The sequence below is a fragment of the Alligator mississippiensis genome, chromosome 3 (assembly GCF_030867095.1).
Source record: "Alligator mississippiensis isolate rAllMis1 chromosome 3, rAllMis1, whole genome shotgun sequence".
NCBI lineage: Eukaryota > Metazoa > Chordata > Crocodylia > Alligatoridae > Alligator > Alligator mississippiensis.
In genome coordinates this window covers 116,336,277-116,349,760 of record NC_081826.1, presented here as the reverse complement: position 1 = coordinate 116,349,760, position 13,484 = coordinate 116,336,277, and the positions used below count along the sequence as shown (strand labels likewise).

At 43.6% G+C, this 13,484-nt stretch overlaps 1 protein-coding gene across 43 annotated transcripts in view; it reads left to right on the top strand.

Annotated features, from left to right (window-relative positions):
• LOC102563423 (hypothetical protein) overlaps window positions 1–13,484 on the top strand; it is a 718,626-nt gene that overhangs the window by 123,734 nt on the left and 581,408 nt on the right. For 31 of the 43 annotated variants that reach the window (XR_009460815.1, XR_009460817.1, XR_009460816.1 and 28 more), the window contains one exon: window positions 4,672–4,758. The exons of 8 other annotated variants lie outside the window; for them this stretch is intronic. Coding sequence is in view for 2 of the 35 variants with exons in the window: in XM_019490368.2 (XP_019345913.1) it covers window positions 4,672–4,758 (87 nt within the window). In the remaining 33 variants the exon portion in view is untranslated. The remainder of the gene's footprint in view (window positions 1–4,671; window positions 4,759–13,484) is intronic. 4 more of the 43 variants (XM_059724319.1, XM_019490354.2, XM_059724317.1 and 1 more) reach the window with 1 other exon arrangement.

The following is a 13,484-nucleotide window of genomic DNA, read 5'->3' as shown; positions in this document are numbered from 1 at the left end:
GCTACTTTATTAAAAAGCCCCTGAATGTGACCAAAATAATAATGCAAGCTTTAAAAATCTTTATGTATTTTGCCAAAAGAGAGCAATATAAGGTATTAAGTAAATACTTATCAAGGGAGTTTTTAAGGAATGAATTGTTTGAACACTGCATTAGGAATTTTGTATTTTGATACTAATAAAACACACCTAAGGAAATTAAATCATTAAAGAAGCAACCTTGTGCAAAAAAAAAAAATGCTTTCACCGTCTTTGACATGAATCTGTAACAACTTAGAAGATCTAAGATTTGGACTGGAAGTATGGTTACTGACTCATGTTTTAATTTGTCCTCTTGTAAGTGATTGAGAGTCTGTTGTTCATACTACATATAGTGATTTACTACTGCTTATGATCCGTATTCCTGATGATGTAACTTCTTTTTTTTTTTTTTTAAACTGGTGAGTTGGACCCAATTGTTTTTAAGATGCTGGTGAGTTGGACCCAACCTGCTTCTCTGTTGCCTCTCATGCAGTATTATACACATGGAAAGCAAAGATAAAACAGGCCTAAATGAGTGCAGAATTTTTATATACGGTCAATAGACTGTACTAACTTGCAAATATGTAAATGACTACATAAGGTACAAAGTAGTTGAAAACTGGGTCTAGGGGACTGAGTTGAGTACAAAAACCTAGATGACTGTACTTGTTGCATCTAAGACAACCTTGAATTTAAGATGACTCCCCCAATAATTAGATTCTAAGTATGGAAAAAGTATACATTTGTTATAATTTTTTGGGTATGGAATCTAATTATAAGAGGTTTGTCTTGAATTCATCCCCCTCCCACTGCTACACATGGAAAATAGTGGCTGGGAGGGAGTGGGGGTGGTCAGGTGACCCTCCCCAACTTTTTCCTCCTGTGGCCTATTCCCCCCACCTTACTGTCAGACTCTGCTCAGGCTATGTTCCCTCCCTTCATGTGCCCAATGCATATGACAGTAAGGGGGGGAGGGGGACTGTGGAGAGGATCCATTTAAAAAAAACACCAGTTAAAAAAGTGTCTTATCCCTTTAATGCTTCATTAAAAAGTGCACACCAAAGTATCTAGTCCCTCTAGCAGTGAAGATAACCTTTGCCAGAAGAATGAAGGCTCTGTAGGCAGCCTGAAGCAATGGAATGGATTTTGCCCTGTCCCCAAACTCAGGGCAGATATGGGCAGGGAGGGGAAAAAGGGCATTGGGGGGTATCAGCGTTCCCCTATGATGCTAATGAACAGCTTGTAATTGCTGCCCTAGTTGTTTTAATGCATCCAACATAATGGAGGATTACCATGGCAGATCTCTGTTCCTTATCTGAATCACTGCCTTTGCCACAAAATGGACGGGGGGCATTGACAGAGCTTACCGTTCCCTTCAGTGGGGGCATTTGCTGCTGGCTGTTTGTGGCTGTTATGGCTCCTTTGTGCTCCAGAGATACAGAGGAGCCAGGACCGAGATGGAAAATCTGGCCCTTCAGGATTTTCCTGTCTGGGATGAAGTTGATGTGGGGAAAGACTGAAAAATGTGCAGCCACGGTGAACTAGCCATGACCTTTCAATGCTAGTCTCTGATTTTAGCTTTAAGGTATCTCATTCAGTTTAGATGGAATCAGGCAGCATTGCATATAGCAATTCTTTCTCTCTCCTCCTCAGCATTTTTTCTTGGAAAAGTAAATCAGGTGGATGAAGGGTCACAAGGCACAATGGAGGTGGATGAAGGGTCACAAGGCACAATATTTTAATAGTTTCTATCACAACATTAATTTTGGTCACTTCATGGTAGCTTCTATTTCTTATTCATTATTCTTCCCTGGATTGTGGGAAACTTTAGGAAATTTGCATTTAAACCAAAATTGGCTGACATACTGTTTAAAAGTGACAGTTTTTATCCAGGCTGAATGCTGAACAGTGTTTTACTATTGTTAATTCATATGTTCTAACATGATGTAATTTTTCAGCATAGATAAGAACTTAAATTACAAGTTTTATTCTGAGGGAAGATGCTCTTAAAATAGCATGGATGCACCTCATATTTGTGTCTCTGATTTCATATTAAATCCATTTGATTTAGTGAAATTTTTTTCTAGGGGGAGTAAACAGTGAACCTCTGTCAATGCTCTGGAAGGTAGCATGGGTTCTTTCTATGCTACATTTCATCAATCAAAGTTCTTTCCATATTGCACTTCTCAGTTTTACTTACATAACAGCTCATTATCTTTAAATCATGCCTCCAGGTGCACCTGGGCTTACCTCAGTGCAGGTCAGCAGGATTGCACATGTTTTATGGAAAGCATAAATTAATCTACAGAATTATTCACTTGGTGACTGTGGAGAGGATCCATCTTACTTTTCAGAGCCAAGGTTTGGTTTCAGAGCTGGCAGTGAGGAAAAAAGAAAAGCATAGATTAATTCATTAATGGAGCAAATCTGACCTGAGTCAGTGATGTCAATACATATGTGGCTTCCACAGTGTATACTTTTAGAGTTACTTTGCACACAGAATTGCAATTTTAAACTTGTTTTTGTGGAAAGATGTTGGAGACTGGGTTGAGATTTGTAAACACACAAAGCAAAAACTGTGTTAAAAGGAGGCAAATTAGAAAAAAACATACTTATAAATCTGAATTCCTTTGTTTTGGTCAGAGGAAGTTAACACTCCCAACCTTACATGAAAATCATTCAGAGTATATATAGAGATTTAGGGAGGTTAGACTGGGAACTAAAAGTGGCCACCCAATCTAAAGTAAGTCAGGATTGGGGCTAGTGGGGGAGTTTGGTAGGATCAGGGGGGCTGGTGGGGTTCACCGGGGGGGGGGGGCTCTCTTCCCCCCCCCTTCCCCTGGACCAGGGGCTAGTTTTAGACCCCTGACCCCCCCTCCCCCCCAGATGAACACCCCACCTCCACAAAACTATGCCCCTGCCTGATCCTGCGGACCTCTCCCCCCACCCACCTTACTTGAGTCAGCTCCTGGCATGAGCAAATACTAGTAAAACTGGCACTGGGAGCAGCTTGTGGGATGGGAGGTTTGACAGACTCAGGGAGGTGGGGAGGGAGGGGCTGGCTGGTCCTCAGGGTGAGGGGGTTGTTCATCGGGGAAGGGCCAGTGGGCTGAAAATAACCTAGTGCCAGGGGTAGGGTTAATTAAGATCAGTTTGGCCATTTTAAACTAATCTAAACTTTCTGAACTTTTATACAGTTCACAGTTAGATTCCTAGTTAGGTCAAACTGAATGTAAGGTCCATACTGGGCTGAATCAGTTGGATCAGGTAGCTATTTTTAACACCATCTAACCTCCCTTTAACCTCCCTGAATGCCTGTACTTAGCCACATATATGTGCTAATATCAAAGAAGCCATTTAAGTTTCATATAAGAGAATCACCTATTTGAGAATAGGTTTTATATGCTTCATTTCTTACTAAACAATGAAACATAATTGAGAAAAATTGCAGCCATATTACTTGGATAGTACAAGGAATGATGCTTTGCTAACTCTATTTAGGGTGAGACTGACAGCATGAAAAGTAGCTGTCTCAGTGAGAGAAAGCAGAGCGCTCCTCCATGTGTTGCAGATTGCTAGGAAAATTGCATAGGACCTTCTGAGAAATTGTATCTCACACCTTTGTCCAAGCTAATTCTGTGATATACATAACCAGGGAAATGCATGTTATATGGGTTTTATTTACAATAAAATGCACAGCATTCTTCATGAAATCAGGCCTCTAGGGATATCATTATATGAAATAGTACCTTTTTTGTGTCATAGAAAGCATGATTTGCCCATGAGGTGTATGGCGTTATTCTAGGAAACATGGAGAGATTATATTCCATGAAATATCCAAGGTTAAATTGTAATGTTATTGCATTGAACAGATGTATATAACATTAACACTTTGGAAACTGCATAGTTGTCCCAATTTAACGCTCAGTTTAGAAGAGGGAAAAATTTTCTCGACTGTGTTATGACTAATCTTGAGTTGCGGAAGCTTTGATCATGTTTGAGTGATTGTGTTATAGTCGCAAAACAATTTCGAGGGCTGTTGTGTCCAAAATTTAAAAATATTTTTATACAAAGATACTTTAGGAGTTGGACCTTTTCAATTTAAACTTTAAAAAATATTGAGGAAAAACACGTTTCACATTTATTATACATAAGTCATCCTGTAAAATCTAACCATAATTTGGAAACTATTTTTCTTTTCCTATGGGAACTAAAAAGCTGCTTTTTCTGTATTCAGTGTAAATGAACAAGAGCCAGTTTTTCTCTGGACAAAGCAAAGAAGCCTAGTTTTTAAATCAGTTCAAGATATCTTTTATTTTGATATACTATAATTACCAGACAGGTCTGGTAAATGTATTCTTAGTTTCTACATTTGTTGATGATGATGATATATATTTCATTTCTTGGTTTGTGAGATTTCTTTTGACAGATGCATCATAATTCTTATTGAATTTATGGAATTTACATAAAGAATAATAATTAATACAAAACACAGATATCCAAAAAACAAAAATTTCAGTGGCAACATATGTCCCGTTTTTGGCAGATCTGTATAGCTTAGCATCAGATTGATTGTTCTGTTGTGAGTTAGTCTTATGTTTTGCTTAATGTGACGTATCCTTTTTTTTTTTTTTTTTTTTTTTACATGTACAGGAATTGTCCAGCTGTCTTCCTACTGTATGGCTGCTGAACAATTATTATTAGGAATGTTTGATGAATATTCTTCAGGTAGGAAATCAGGTGTGTGTTTTACAGCATGATTGTTCAATAATTTTGCCTCCAGTTTTTGTATATATTCTAAATGCTGGCAGTCTTTCATTTCACAGCAACAAAATACCGCTAAAAATAATAATAAAAAATCTCTGTTCACATGACTTTCCCTTACACATGTCTCGCTTTAATCATTGAGAGCTTTTAAAAAAATTGTTGACAACACATGATAATGCAAACAAAACTGAATTTAATGATCGGAAGTTACCAGTTATACTTGGTTATCCTCTCTTCCGCTAAGATAGTCATGCCAATGGAATCTAGTTTGTTTTGTTGAAAATTACATCACGGTGATATACATCTACTGTAGGAAGCTTTGCCAGGCCTAAACCTGTCTTGAAATGCAGTAGAATGTGTTTATGGAACCCCTTTTCCAGGTAGTCACACGCACCTGTCTTATCAGCTGAAAGATAAGTTGTGATATTTTTAGCAAAGGCTTGCGCAGCTGTACAAATCAGCTAATTGGGGGCATGACAATGCATTTGGTGCCCCTCTATCTAGAAAATGAATCCTATCAGTGCAATACAAAATTACACAGATTGGAATTTTAGCCATTTCGAGGTGTGGGTTTCCAAATGTGTGGAACAATGACCTCTTGTATTATCTCATTCACATTCAAGGGACTTAGATTTATAAAGAATTGTTTTAATGTAAAAAGTGTGGTTAAACAGTATGGTTCATCCCATATATCATTGATACAAATGATAGGATATTATACTACCACACTGTGGTATTCCATAGCATATGGTGTTATTTGTTTGGGAGGGAGGGGGGGTGGAAATGTACACTTTCTGTTGCATACCTAATTTGTTTGATGTTTATGAAATGTAGGATTATCAGGAATGCATAATGGCTTTCCATATTAAGGTCTTGTTTGGAATACTGGGCACAAATGGGACTTTGATAAACCACTACAGTCAACCTTCAGTGATGCACAGTCAGTGTATAAAGGCAACAATTTTCCTCATACTTTACTTTGAATTCAATTTCAGATTAACAGTACTAAAAGTAAGGAACTATGAATTAAGCCTGAAAGTGATCCAGCACTTAAGTGGTTAAACTAACCCAGTCTTTTCTCTGGTACCTAGATCCTTGAAAGGTTTTTGTAATTGCCAAGACATGCAATGTCTCTTGTTTCTCATTGCTTCTGAGGGTGTTCCAGCATAACCACCAGAAGGCCACAGATGCTGGCCCTCTCCAAGTCTGACCTGTTAAGCAGGAAGGATGGTTTGTCACTTATTTAAAAAAAAATATCTTTAAAATCAAGCCCGGTGATTATGAGAGGGAAGATGGTCTGGGGGTTAGAGCAGTAATTTAGACTGTGAGAAACCTGGGTTTAATTTTTGTGCTATCACAAGTCTTTTGTGGGTTTCTTAGCTGTTCATCCAGGCTCAGAACCTCAGAGTTATTCACCCAATTAAATATTTATGCGATCTACGGGAGTTGGGTACCTACATACTTTGTCTCATACCTCAGTTTGCAGCCTGATAAAATTGGGTTTTTAGAGCTTCTGTACTCACTCAAGCATTTTAAAGATAAAGGTGGTGAGGTGTTGAGATGGAGGCCCAAGAGTTGCAGACAGTTGCTGAACTGGGGTGCCAAGCAATCAAGCAAATGAGTTTCCTTGTTTTTGAAACTCCACAAACTTCCAAGCTTTATATAGCTGCCAGGAGCAACTTTCAGTCAGGTTAGTCAAGAGTGCAATGATGGACAGGCATTGCCTGAGGGTTTGGGCCTACCTGACAGGTTTAAAATAACTTTTTATTAATTTAAAATCTCTAGGAATAAAGCAGAGGTCAAGGGCTTGCTTATTGTTGGAACCTGCCTCATCTGCAAGCATAAAGTTGAAGGCCTCCTCCTGTAAAAACTGGTTTATGTTGTGTGCTGATCTCTTTTCTCCAGATCATGTCTTCTCTTACTACCTTTCTGCTTCTCCCCCTCTTTTATGAAGAATAGTTTTTGGGTTACATGGTCCTTCTTCAGCTTCATAAAAGAATTATCTAGGGCAGGAGTATTCAAACCCAGACCAATGGGCCAGATTTGGCTCATGGAGCCATGTCATCTGGCCTACCAGGCTCTTCAAGAGTCTGGAAATTTGGCAAAGGGGGAGCAGTGGCAGTGCTAGTTGCTTCTACCCTGCTGCCACATTTCTGGATCTGTGGGGATTCCTGTGGATGGAATAGTGGAGCCCCTGCATGCTAGATCGGGCATGCGGGGCTGGGGCTGAAGTGGCCTTGGTCCTGATTTGCGTGCATAGGGCTCAATCCAGGCACGTGGGGACCAACCCATTGTGCTGACCCTATGAATGACCCAGCCCGCAGATCAGCTCTGTGCCATTCATTTGGCCCATGGGGCTGAAAGGTAGAGCGCCACTGATCTAGGGGGAAAGAGCATAGATTCAACCCTTTCAAAATAATTTCCTGAAGGACTTCAAATTTACTAGGAAAAAACAAAAACATTCCCAGTTAAAATACTTGGGGACCCCTGTATGTACTTAATGGATTCTTGGGTGCTCTTCTCAGGGGTCTAGTTGCCTTGTATGTGGACTAGACTAGTGACTGCTTCTGACAGGGATGATGGTTGAATGCTCAATTTGCTCAATCCAGGTCACCACAAGACTGTATAAATAATATCTCCTGGAAAAAAAAAAGAGCTCCCATTTGTCTGAAAACATCCTAAGGGCCTCATCAACTGAGCAACTCATTTTGGCTTGGCTGTCCAAGAAGGTCTAGAGCAGGGGTCGGCACCCCCCCCCCCAATCACATGTGCCATTAGTGGCACATGGAAACATTTTTCCTGGCACTCCAGGAAGCATGCAAGGAATTTGTTGTTGTTGTTGTTTTTTGCTTTTTTTAAAGTTGCTGCTCTGGGCTCTCCCATGTAGCCACAAGTCCCAGTGCTGCAGCAGGCACCTGGGTGGAGCCAGGAGAGCACCGGCAGGGATGCCCCTGCCTCTTGCTCCCAGGCTGTGCCCTGCAGCCTCTGGAGGGTAGCTGCTCAGGGCTGGGGCTGGGGAATGCACTGCGCAGGGTCGCTGCCCTGGAGGCTTCCAGTGGGTGGCAGAGCCTTGGGCCCAGGCAGGAAGACACCCTGTCCCACCCGGGTGGGGCAGAACTGGGGTGCCGAGTGCTGGGGCCGGGAGGTCAGGGCAGGGTCTGAATGGCATGGGGGGAGGTGCTGTGAACAAGACAGCCTTAGGAAGGTGGGGACTGGGTGGGAAGTGGGGGCTGCCCTGGGGCTCTGTGGGCTCGAGTTGTGGTGGGCGGGTAGGTGGGGGTGCCCAGCAGCACCTGTGGTGGGGCCTGGCCTGGCTTGTGCAGCTCTGGAGGGATGGTTAGTAGCCACCCTGGGCATGAGGGGATGCTTTCTGGCTGGGGCAGGACGCCGGGCTTGGGGGGGGTTCCAGCTCGCGAATTGGCTTCCCTGCACACTGGGCACAGTGAAAGCAGGGCAGAGCCATCCCTGGTGCAAGGGCCTGGACGCAGGAGCCTCCTGGACCTTGGGAACAGCCATTGTGGCTGCCCCAGCCTGCCTGGACCCCAGCCTTGCCCACCTGCAGCTGCCCTCAAGGGGCCAGGTCTGGGGAGGTACTGCACAGAGCCACTGCACTGCAGGCTCCTGGCCAGCTCGGCCCTGAGCACCAGCTGCAGTGGCTGTTCCCAGAGCCTGGGACCAGCCTACGGCTGCAGCTCCCACTGTACCCAACATGCACAGAGGCCAAGCAGGGAGCCCCCTGAGCCCCGTGTCCTGCCCCAGCCAGGCAGCGTCCCTCATGCCCAGTGTGGCTACGAACCATCCCTGCAGAGCTGCACAGGCCAAGCCCCACCACGGGTGCTGCTGGGCACCCTGCTGTGGCCCAAGTCTAGCCCATGGTATAGAGCAAGGATGTCAAATTTATCTGGCCCTATGGATCAGATGAGCAGTGAGAGGCCAGTCCACAAGCTAAATCAGCCTGAAATCCAGTCCAAGTGAATGCTGGCATTGGCACAGCCTTGGACTGGCCCAAGCAAGTGCTGCTGGCAATGTAACCTGGGATTGGTCTGAGTGAGTGCAGGCCAACCCCAGGGAGCTATGGGTGGCACATGTCATGGCACCGTGCATGGGGACGGTCCTGTCTAGCAAAAAAGGAGAACACCAGGGCCAGATTGTGGGGTTCCATGGGCTGGATCTGGCCCATGGGATAGATCTTTGTGACCCTTGGTATAGAGGAATGTTAAAATGTGCAATTCCCAACAAGCACGGTGTAGCACAGGACCTTTTTGGCCACTTCCAGTTCTATATATCTGTAGTACCAAAGCCCTATTTTTTTACTTTGTTTGCTTCTAAGTCATTATTTTGCACTTAGCAGAAAGTTTAGGTGTGTGAAATATTAAAAAAAATTAAACACATACCACATTTGCTGCACAAGTCAAAGTGTTGTTGTGTTGTAGGTTCAGTTCACCAAGTCTGGAGCCACTTTAACAAAAAGGTTTTGTTATTCATGCCAACAGCACCCAGACAGCCATGAGATTTCTTTGCCTATTCTCTCTTCAACTTCACCCATCTCTAGCTCATATATATATAACAGTGATATCTTGAAAGGGAGCTGAGTGACAGCCTAACTCTTAAATGCATACAATTCTCTCAACATCACATGTTAAAGCTACAACAGAAAGTGAGACTGTTAGTTTTAGCTGACTAGAATGAAAGCTGCCTCATAAGAACAGACTGTACTTTTCACTGACTACAGGTCAATTTATATTTAACTTTTAATTCTGACTCTTGTAGCAGAATTTCTGAGCTGAAAATAGTTATTGTTATGTCTTGTGCATGAGCCTCTTTAACATGGCAAGATTTGACACTGAGAAAGCAGGTGTTAAGTATTCAGAAAGATACTACAGCTATAACAATAAAGATTGCTAGTAGAACTTGTAGGGAGCCAATTTGCAAAAAAACAGAGCCAGCTGGTGGCAGAGGATAGTAATTCAGTGTTATGTTGATCCTGCTTGGTTGGCAGACAACATCTGGGCAACAGAGTTCACACAGCTGGGTAAAGATTGCACCCTGTAGTTTCTTTTTCCATTTGAACTGAAATGGAGATGTTGGTTCTATAATCTGACCATGAGCACTGAGCCAAGTTAATATTGTACAGTACTTCTGGTCTGAGGACAAGTGTCCTCATTTCCCCTTTTTCATGCCTATGCACTGACCAAAAAACATTAAGGGAGATGTTATTCAGGGCCTTTGCTGTCTGGTGACGGCAGTTGTCATAGTGTAGGAAGAGAGTGGGATGTTGCCTTCCATGTAAGCCCTTATAATTTTAATCTTATAACTTGGAATCTGCCTGCACTAGAATGAGGGAGTGAGATCTGCTGTTTAGTAAGGAGCAAAAGGCTGAGCCCCAGGTGGAAACTTCCTAACCCTGGATAGACTTGGGTTTTGTTGTTTGTTTGTATTTTACATGACTCATAGTCCTAAGAAGTAAAGAAAAGTTGTACTGTTTATTCTTCTGTGCCAAAATGAATGACTGAAAGAGAGTATATATTGTGAATGTTTGAGAGAAGAGAAGGTGAATTGGATGGTTTGATTAACCTACAGAAGAATAAGGATTATCCACTAATTATATGTCTGTGTATGTGAATATATGAAGATGGGTTGTTTCTCAGACTAGTAGTAGGTAACTGTTGATCCTTCTGGATCAGGGTATACGCGTGAAAGATCACCAGGACCTTCAACACACATGCCTAGGCAGGACTGTGGAGGAGTGGAGGCTGCCCAGACCTTCCATCCTCCCTTTAGACCACTGAGATGGAATCCAAAGGCCAGACAGAGTCCAGACGTGTCATGCCTCCATAGCTGTAGTTATATGCGTGTCTGCGAATTGAACCTGGGCCTCCTGTGTGGCAAACAAGGGTTGTACCACTAGGCAGGATATAAGTTAGCTGTTAACTTTGGCAGGATTTTAACTTTTAATACTTTTAGAAACTATGGCAACAGGTATATCACACTGTAACTTTGAATTTGGAATAAATGAGAAATAAAGTTTTCTATGTTCTTCTTGATGTTTTGTGTTTCTCTAGAAAAAGTTTCAAGCAAGAAATTTGGGAATAGAGGAGCCAAATAAGGATAAGGAATGAGCCAATTTTCCAAACTGGCAATAACTTACTAGAGTTTGGAAGAGGTACTTTTGCAAGATTATTTTGTTATTATAACCTCTCGAACAGAATAAGTCAGTCCAAAGAGCTATAAACGCTTTCCAGTAGAGAAGTTTATGACCTAGTTTTGACTGAAGAGACTTGCACTGTATGGAGAAGTTGTTTAAATGGACAAGATACTGGTGGTCTTAAAGTCCTGTGGAGTTCAAAACCTTTGTATTAGAAATTTGGGAGCTTGTGTTCTTTGTAAATATTTGCTAAGTGGTTATATACAGTTGCAAGCTGGTTTGCATATAAGATGCTTTCCCATTTTATTTTTTTCGTGGAGAAATATTAGGGAAAAGAGGCATTCTAGTTGTCATCGCCAGTATATCCTTGTAGTTAGATCGGGGTGGGCAAAATATGGCCCATGTGCTGACTTTATCTGGCCTGTGGCAGGTCCCTTGGTCCCAAGTGACCCAGGCACCATCCAGCCTGTGGCGCATCCCATGCCCTGGGCACACAGCAGGGCTGGGGCAGCTCTGTGGCTGGACTCCATTTCCCAGGAGCCCCAACAATTGTGGCGGCTCCTTCCAGCTGCCACTGCCGCTAGGACTTGCATGGGCAGGGCCTGAGTTCTGGGTTGAGTGCACAGTCCCAACCCTGACCTGTTCCAGGTGGGGGGCAGCGTTCCCTCTAAGCTGTGTGGTGTGTGCGGCCATGCAGGCATACCTGGCAGCGTGGTATGAACATGCCTGCGTTGCTGCACACATTGCACAGCTTGGAGGGAATGCTGGTGGGGGGCAGGGTCCCTGCAGCACCTGCTCTGGACCTGCCTCCATCAGATATGGTGAGTGGCAGCAGTGACCCTGGCATGGGCTCTGGGTCCTGGTTTTTTCCTGCTGCTGTTGCCATTGCCACTCATTGTGACCAGGGTGGGTGGGTCTGGGGTGGATGCTGCGGGGATCCCGACCCTCTGCGTGGGACAGGCCAGGGCTGGGGCTGTGCACTCAGCCTGGGGCTTTGGCCCTGCCTGCGCAAGTCCTTGCCAGTCTCCATTGTACTGGCAGTGGTGGCAGCTGGAAGGAGCAGCAGCTCCAGCCTCCACTTGGGGTAAAAGGGCAATCTGGATGTGGAGCTGGTGGTGGCGGGGGCCCTGGTGTGGAGGTAGCACCTTCCTGCTGCTGCCGGTCCTAACCCCTTGGAGACCAATGCGAGCAGGGCCACAGCCCTAGGCTGAGCACATGGCCCTGGCCCAGGCCCACCCTGCTCATGGGATCAGGGTCCTTGCAATGCACACTTTGGATCCACCTCCCCTGGTCACAGTGAGTGGCACTGGCAGCAGGGAAAAAATGGGACCTGGAGCCCATGCTGAGGATGCCCTGAGGTTCCTCTCCGCTGCTGCCACCACCTGGCAGGGTGGCAGAGAGGAGCCACAGGGCAGCTCCGGTCGGTGCCTGTGCCAGCCCATCCATGCCCACGCCAGCTCCCTGCCCACCTGCAGTTCCATTCCACGTAGGAAGCTTTGGTGAGCTGTTGCAGGGTAGGGGAGGAGAGTGTGTGCTGACCAAGCCTGTGTCAGCTCCCCAGAACTCCTTATGTGGCCCGCAGCCCCAAATAATTGCCCACCCGTGAGTTAGAGATCCAACTTCCCTGAAGATAATAACACATCACAGTGGAATGGAAACTAAATCCGTTTATACCATATTGTTTTGATTACAAGTCAAACACACATTTTTCATGTTTAATTTTAGGAAAAACAGTGTGTATAAGTTGATAACTAGAGATGTGAATCCTTGAACTGCTGTTTCTCCTGTGGGATGCTGTAAGAGCATCAAATAACCAAGTAAAGGATGCAAAGGGTTACATGCTTTAAGAGCACTAAAATATATTTTTTTAAAATAGCACCTTTATCAAGGATAATCTTGCTTAAGGCTTAGCATATTCTTTAGCCTAAAATTCCATGTCTAAATATAATAATACAAGGTTTTTAGTTAAATGGAAACTGTTTAGAAATTTAAACCAAATCAGGTCCTTATTAAAAGTCCAGATTTGAATTGCAGTTCTGGATTCAACTTCATATGGGACTTAGAGCCAAAACCCTGGCTCCAAGCAGCCCTAGCTTCAAGGGGTCAAAATACAGATTCTCATCACTTTTTGAGGGATGCAGAAAAGAAGGAAGTGCCTCGTTGTATTTACACCATTGTTAGATACAGGAGTCAGCTCAGTTTTAAACTCTCCTAAGAATTTGAGTCAAATACAATCAGTGAATATGTGTTTTGGAAGAATGAAACACATTGTCTTGTTCAATATTTTTAATTTATTCTCAACCATGTTTTAGTTTGATGCTAAACACTCTTCGGATCACTTGTTTCCTTCCAAATAATAAATACACTGTGCACCGTACAAATAAACAACCTTTTTTTCCCTTTCTTTTCCCCCAACCCACATTTAAAACTCATTTTAATGTTATTTAAAATGTCCCCATTCTGCATGGCTTCCTGCTGGGTCACTTCATGGGCTGTTTCCTGTCTCTGTGGCTCTAGTGGGGGATGTGCCCTAGGGCTGGGAACCTGAAGCTTC